Here is an 8,498-nt window from a genome sequence, read left to right as displayed (position 1 = left end):
CCCTCATCCCCCTCCTTCCTCCCCCTTTGCTCCTCTTCTCTATTCCTCTTTCTTTCTCTCTCGGTTCTCTTTCCTCATCGCCTGTGATGAGGTAAGAGTCGTGATCAGTGCTTGCATATCTGGATCTGTCCAGTCATGTCTCTGGGGTTTGACTCGGTCCAGCCTTGGCCTAGGCACGCGCACACGGCCATACATTTTGCCTTGACGGTTGTAACATCCCTTGATTGAGTCTTGCAGTGTACATCAGACAGAGAAAAGTCTGGGATACTGTTTGTTATTGCGACCCCGGTATTATTTTATGTATTATTATAGTCTCACGATTCTTTTGGACCTTTGTTGTACAGTGAATGAAGCTTCGATACCCCCCTAATATAATAAACCAGGGTGTTCGAGACGGAATTCGAAACATATCCGACGGTGACTCTATACTTGAGGTTTTGGATCTCTCTTCTGTAACTACAGTACTGGCATCTGATAATTAGTTAGCGAAAAGATCAAGGAAATAGCAAATGTAGGCTGACACATAGCAGTAAAGCACCAGAAAAATGATAATTCGTTGTAAATTAATGATTTTGAAATACCTGTTAACATTATTGTAAGCATTGAAGGGGAATGTATTAATATTTTACCATCTTGTTATTTGGCTATATACTTCGTTTATTTGAAGTTATTTTATAAGGCGCGTGCTACTACTGACCACCAGCACGCGACACACACATAGGTCATTACATATATTCTTGTATTAAATAAAGACCTTATCGCAAACACGGATACGCACAAGTAAATGCGCACGCACATGCTCAGGTACATGTACAGGCACGCACGCACGCACGCACGCGCACACACCACACACACGCACACACCGCACACACGCACACACCGCACACACCACACACACACACACACACACCACACACCACACACACACACACCACACACACACCACACACCACACACACCCCACACCACACCACACACACACACCACACACACACACCACCACACACACACACACACCACACACACACACACACACACACCCACACACACAACACACATATATCTCTCACTCCCTGAATTGATGTCTATCTGGATTAAATTACTAAACGTTTCTTGACAATACCCTGTCTTCCCGATATATATATATATATATATATATATATATATATATATATATGTATGTATGTATGTATGTATGTATGTATGTGTGTATAAGTACATATATTCATACGTATTTATATTCATTTATTTATGTTTTTTTCTTTTCTTTCCTTTTTTAAAATCTCACTGTCTCTTTCTAAGTTTCAACTTCTTATGCAGTCTCCTTCATAAAAATTAACTTGCATGAGATGGGGAACCGCTGTGACTGGGTATGAAAAAGTTGAAGCGCGTGAGTTCGAATCCTCGAATCCTGCTCAAGCTCCGAGGTCGGGAAAGCATCGGTTCGGGAAACGATGCCAAACATCAAGGGGTTTCGTAAAACCGGGTCATCATTAAAACCCCCCTACTAAATCTTATCATGTATTTCACAACGTAACATTGTTATCAATGAATAGAAATAATCCTTACAGATTTAGTCTCGAGTATATTATGCAGATAACGCTCCTCTCTGGGAAGTGTGTCGTGTGCGTATGTTTAGCAGATGGCGTGATGAGGGATTAGTAAGGGTTTTTTTGGCCACGTGTTGTTAGAAATAAAAAGTGATCGAAACCTTTTAAGGTGATGTCGTGCATATTGCCGTTGGATTAATTAAGGTTTAGTGTTGTGTTTTTTTTACCACGAAAAGACTCCTCACTCGGCAAACTCATGTCAGTTCAAGGGTTGATTTGTTAAACAGCCAAAAAATATTGGTGTTATGATCTGATACTTTCTCACTAGCCCTCCCGCCGTAAAGCTGTTGTGTGTACAAATACACCCCTGCTTAGAATATTCCTGAGATCTGCCAATAAGGATTTCGAAAAGGGAAATACCGAAATGCTTTTACTGACACTCGTTGTTTTACTCGATTCCGAGACATGGAGAAATACAGTGTTGTTCGCGTTAATTCAAATGTTTCATCTTTTTAACGTCATTCATTAGCTTGCTTGGGCCTTCTTGTAATTTAGTCCGTTCGTCTTTCATTATATCGGGATGGCTTTTCGGAGCTTGACTGTCCGTCTTCTCATTTCCGGTTTGCGTTAGAGATACGGACGAGTTCAAGCGACTTCATTTAGTCGTTTTCTTTGGAACTTGGATTTTGCTTGCTTAGGATTTTGCTTGAGGTCGCTTCGTTTTGCCTGTTTGAAGTCTCGTCACTTTGCTTGTTTGAAGTCGCTTCGTTTTACTTGTTTGAGGTCGCTTCGTTTTGCTTGCTTGAGGTCGCTTCGTTTTGCTTGCTTGAGGTCGCTTCGGTTTGCTTGCTTGAGGTCGCTTCGTTTTGCTTGCTTGAGGTCGCTTCGTTTTGCTTGCTTGAGGTCGCTTCGTTTTGCTTGAAGGTCGCTTCGTTTTGCTTGTTAAAGGTCGCTTCGTTTTGCTTGAAGGTCGCTTCATTTTGCTTGAAGGTCGCTTCGTTTTGCTTGTTTGAGGTCGCTTCGTTTTGCTTGCTTGAGGTCGCTTTGTCTTGCTTGCTTGAGGTCTCTTCGTTTTGCCTGTTAATGGTCGCTTCGTTTTGCTTACTTGAAGTCGCTTCGTTTTGCCTGCTTAAAGTCGCTTCGTTTTGCTTGAAGGTCGCTTCGTTTTGCTTGAAGGTCGCTTCGTTTTGCTTGAAGGTCGCTTCGTTTTGCTTGTTTGAGATCTCTTCTTTTTCCTTGTTTGAAGTCTCTTCGTTTTGCTTGCTTGAAGTCGCTTCGTTTTGCTTGTTTGAGACAAGACTGCTTGAGGTTGCTTGGGATGTTTGACTTCCTTCCCTCGTGTCTTTCAGCGCAAGGAAGGATATAAGATAACGCCCCGTCCTTGAGACTTCTTTAATCCTCTTCTTATTCAAATGACTCGTCCTTTCATTCTGTTTGTTTTGGATTTTTTTTTTTTTTTTGGGGGGGAGGAGGGTATGGTGAATGGCACAGTCGCATGCTCCGTCTAAAAAGGGAAAGTTTTTTGACTCTTAAGTTGTCCGCGAGCAGTGTCGTCCGTGTTGTGCAGTTAAGGTTCTTTCTGCCGTCAGAGAACTTCTATAAATAGTTAAGTGTTGCATTTTCCTTTCCTTACGACAAGTCTCACTTCGTTGTGATATTCAACGAGTGCGTCCGTAAGTTAGTAGTCGGGCATTCCTTTTTCCCACGTGGCGTCGCAATCGTGGCAAATGTGAATATAATTTAGACAGATTTGAGCGCAATGCGGCAGGAAAATTTTAGGGAAGTTTCGTCTGGCCTTTTATAGGACAGTTTTTGCCTTCTGTGAATGCTTTGGTGATAGTTTGGGTGTTTGTTCAAATGATATTTAAGTGGATTCCATTTTCAGCTTATTTGTTGGTGTCGATCTGTTGACGTATTTCTTTTTTGCCTCTTCTTCGGAAAGTGAAGTTTTTTATTTAGAGTAATAATGCGAATGGTATTTCACTTGGGCATGTTCATCAAAATTTGTTTAGTATGATACTGTTTTTAATTTCATATAAGCTTGTGACATCCAAATTTGCCAAGTAATGCAGATGTTTCGTTTCGGGAAGCGGGTGATTATGTTCAAACAGCAAATGGTATGCACGTATTATGTATCTTTTCCTCTGTTTATCAATCAGCCTCCTTTTCATTTGACTCAAACTTCTGTATTAATTCTTACTTGCACCACTGTATAAAAGTGCATCAGCATCGGGTGAAAGTACAAATATAAATAAATTATATGTGCAAAAGTACTATATTGTTCACAAAACTTTATGTTGAGTGAAACAGTACTGTAGCCTTTAATGAAGGTCTACATATTTATATTTAATTTCTTATTTTATGCACACACATGCACCTAAGCACACAGGCACACACGCACGGACACGCATACGCATGGACACAGACACGCACGCAAACACACGCGCACGCGCGCACGAACACGCACACGCAAACGCAAACAAACACACGCAAACACATACACCAGAAAACATCACCCCAAACACAACATACAAAAAAACACACATCAACAAACAACACATACACACAAACACACACTACACAAAACACACCATACACACAAACACACACAACAACAAAACACACACCCCAAACCCCCAAACACACCCCCCACAACACACCCCAAAACCCCAAAACCCACCAAAAACACACACGCACGCACACATACACAACCCCACAAACACACACACACATAACCAAAACACACAATACACACACACAATCACACACAATCCACACCACACCCACCACACACACACACACAACACACAACCCCACACACACACACACCCCCACCACAACACACCACAAAAAAATTATTTTTTTAAAAACCCCCAAAAATTTTTTTTTTAAACTACTATTATTTTATTTATCTTTTTTTTTTTTATAAATAAGTTTTTTTTTTTTTTTTTTTGATATTTTTTAAAAAAAAAAAAGAAAAAAAAAACAAAAAAAAAAAAAAATTTAAACAAAAACCCCATAAAACAAAAACCATTTTAAAAAACCTAAAAACAATTTAAAAAACACACAAAAAACAAAAAACCCAAAAAAACAAAAAAACAAAAAACAAAAAAAACAACAAAAATAAAAAAATAAAAAAAAAATAAAAAAATAAAAAAATAAAAAAAAAAAAAAAAAAAACAAAAAAAAAAAAAAAACATAAAAAAAAAAAAAAAAAAAAAAAACCAACAAATATATATATAAAAATATAAATTAATTTTATATATATATATATATTATATATAATATACATATAATTATAATATAATTAAATATTTTAAAAATATATATATATATATATAATATAAAAAATTTTAATATTTTAAATTTAATTTTATATATATACATAATAAAATAAAATATAATAATATATAAATATATATATAAAATATATATATAATATAAAATTTTACTAATTATAAAAATATATATATACATATATATATATATCATATAATACATATATATTATTATATATATATAAAATATATATATATATAAATTATAATATATTATATAAATATATATATATATATATTTTTAATATAATATATATATTAAAATTAATATATTAAATATATATATATATAATATATATTATATAATTTTAAAATTTTATTATATATTTATATTTATTATTGTAATATATTATTATATATATTATATTTTATTTTAATATATTATAGATTTTGTATTATATATATGTATTATATGTATTATATTATATATATATGTATATATTAGTTAATTTTGTATAATTATTGTATATATATATATATAAAATATATATTTATATATATTTTAAATTTTATTATATAATATTATATATATGTATATAGATATATATTATATTATTATATATATATTTATATTATATATATATATAATATATTTTTAAAATAATAATAAAAATTATAAATAAAATTTTAAAAATATTATTTTAAACAAAATATATATATAATAATATATATAATATATATATATATAAATTATATATATTATATATATTATAATATATAATATATATATAATATATATTTTTTTTTTTTTTTTTTTTTTTTTTTGTGTGTGTGTTGTTGTTTGTTTGTGTTGTGTTTTGTGTTGTGTGGGGTGGGGGGTTGTTGTGGTTGTGGGTGTGGGTGTGTGTGTGTGTGTGTGGTTGTGTGTGGTTGTGTGGTGTTGTGTGGTGTTTTGGGGTGGTGTGGTTTGTGTGTGTTTGTGGTGTGTTTTTTTTGGGGGTTTGGTTTTGGTTTTTTTGGGGGTTGTTGTGGTTTTTGTGTGGTGTGGGTTGTGTGTGTGTGTGTGTGTGGGTGTGTGTGTTTTGTTGGGTTGTGTGTGTTTGTGTGTGTTGGGGGGGGGGGGGGGTTTGTGTGTGTGTGGGGTTTTTGGTGAGTTGTGTTTTTGTGTATGGTGTGTTTGTGTATTGTGTTTTTGGTGTTGTGTTGTTTGTGTTATGGTGGGGTTTTTTTGTTGTGGTGTTTTTTTTATGTGTGGTTGTGGGTTAGTGTTGGTGTAGGGTTTTTGCGTTGTGTTGCGTTTGCTTTTGCGTGTGGTTTTTCGTGCGCGCGTGCGCGGTTTTTGCGTGCGTGTCTGTGTCCATGGTATGCGTGTCCGTGCGTGGGGCCCTGCGTGTTTAGGTGCATGTGTGTGCATAAAATAAGAAATTAAATATAAATATGTAGACCTTCATTAAAGGCTACAGTACTGTTTCACTCAACATAAAGTTTTGTGAACAATATAGTAACTTTTGCAACATATTAATATTTATATTTGTACTTATCACCCGACTGCTGATGCACATTATACAGTGGGTGTAAGTAAGAATTAATACAGAAGATGAGTCAAATGAAAAGGAGGCTGATTTGATAAACAAGAGGAAAAGATACATAATACAGTGCAGTTACCATTTGCTGTTTGAAACATAATTCATCCCGCTTCCCTGAAACGAAACAATCCTGCATTACTTGGCAAAATTTGGATGTCACAAGCTTAGTATGTAAATTCATAAACAGTATCATACTAAACAGATATGCATGAACATTACCCAAGTGAAATACCCATTCGAATTATTACTCTAAATACAAAACAACTTCACTTTCCAAATAAGAGGCAGAAAAGAAATACGTTCCAACAGATCGACACCGAACAAAATAAGTTGAAAATGGAATCACACTTAAATATCATTTGCAACAAACGTCATAAACTATCACCAAAGCATTCACAGAAGGCAAGAACTGTCCCTATAAAAGGTCCAGACGAAAACTTCCCTAGAATTTCCTGCCGCATTGCGCTCAAATCCTGTCTAATATTATCTTCACATTTGCCACGAGTTGCGACGCCACGTGGGCAAAGGAATGTCGACTACTTAACTTAACGGACGCACTCGTTGAAGTATCACAAGCGAAGTGAGGGCATGTCGTAAGGAAAAGGAAAATTCAACACTATAACTATTTTATAGAAGTTCTCTGACGGCAGAAAGAACCTTAACTGCACAACCCACAGACGACACTGGCTCTGCTGGAGCAACAAAGTTTTAAGAGTCAAAACACTTCCTTATCAGACGGAGCATGCGACTGTGCCATTCACCATACCCTCCTCCCCCCAAAAAAAAAAAAAAAAATCCAAAACAAACAGAATGAAAGGACGAGTCATTTGAATAAGAAGAGGATTAAAGAAGTCTCAAGGACGGGGCGTTATCGTAATATCCTCTCCTTGCGCTGAAAGACACGAGGGAAGGAAGTCAAACATCCCAAGCAACCTCAAGCAGTCTTGTCTCAAACAAGCAAAACGAAGCGACTTCAAGCAAGCAAAACGAAGAGACTTCAAACATGGAAAAAGAAGAGATTTCAAACAAGCAAAACAAAGCGACTTCAAGCAAGCAAAACGAAGAGACCATTAACAGGCAAAACGAAGCGACTTCAAGCAAGTAAAACGAAGCGACCTCAAGCAAGCAAAACGAAGCGACCTCAAGCAAGCAAAACGAAGCGACCTCAAGCAAGCAAAACGAAGCGACCTCAAGCAAGCAAAACGAAGCGACCTTCAAGCAAAATGAAGCGACCTTCAAGCAAAACGAAGCGACTTCAAGCAAGCAAAACGAAGCGACCTCAAGCAAGCAAAACGAAGCGACCTCAAGCAAGCAAAACGAAGCGACCTCAAGCAAGCAAAGCGACGAGACTTCAAACAGGCAAAACGAAGCGACCTCAAGCAAAATCCTAAGCAAGCAAAATCCAAGTTCCAAAGAAAACGACAAATGAAGTCGCTTGAACTCGTCCGTATCTCTAACGCAAACCGGAAATGAGAAGACGGACAGTCAAGCTCCGAAAAGCCATCCCGATATAATGAAAGACGAACGGACTAAATTACAAGAAGGCCCAAGCAAGCTAATGAATGACGTTAAAAAGATGAAACATTTGAATTAACGCGAACAACACTGTATTTCTCCATGTCTCGGAATCGAGTAAAACAACGAGTGTCAGTAAAAGCATTTCGGTATTTCCCTTTTCGAAATCCTTATTGGCAGATCTCAGGAATATTCTAGGCAGGGGTGTATTTGTACACACAACAGCTTTACGGCGGGATGCTAGTGAGAAAGTATCAGATCATAACACCAATATTTTTGGCTGTTTAACAAATCAACCCTTGAACTGACATGAGTTTGCCGAGTGAGGAGTCTTTTCGTGGTAAAAAAAAACACAACACTAAACCTTAATTAATCCAACGGCAATATGCACGACATCACCTTAAAAGGTTTCGATCACTTTTTATTTCTAACAACACGTGGCCTAAAAACCCTTACTAATCCCTCATCACGCCATCTGCTAAACATACGCACACGACACACTTCCCAGAGAGGAGCGTTATCTGCATAATATACTCGAGACTAAATCTGTAAGGATTATTTCTATTCAT

The 8,498-nt window shown here is 36.2% G+C and overlaps 1 protein-coding gene across 1 annotated transcript in view; it reads right to left on the bottom strand.

Annotated features, from left to right (window-relative positions):
- The window catches only part of LOC119582578 (sodium- and chloride-dependent GABA transporter ine-like), a 127,265-nt gene that overhangs the window by 67,597 nt on the left and 51,170 nt on the right, over positions 1–8,498 (bottom strand). The window contains exon 2 of the mRNA XM_037930945.1: positions 6,494–6,528. Coding sequence (XP_037786873.1) covers positions 6,494–6,519 — 26 coding nt within the window. The 5' untranslated portion in view covers positions 6,520–6,528. The remainder of the gene's footprint in view (positions 1–6,493; positions 6,529–8,498) is intronic.

Source organism: Penaeus monodon, chromosome 16 (assembly GCF_015228065.2).
Source record: "Penaeus monodon isolate SGIC_2016 chromosome 16, NSTDA_Pmon_1, whole genome shotgun sequence".
In the NCBI taxonomy this organism is placed as follows: domain Eukaryota; kingdom Metazoa; phylum Arthropoda; class Malacostraca; order Decapoda; family Penaeidae; genus Penaeus; species Penaeus monodon.
This window is presented reverse-complemented; position numbering and strand designations above follow the sequence as displayed.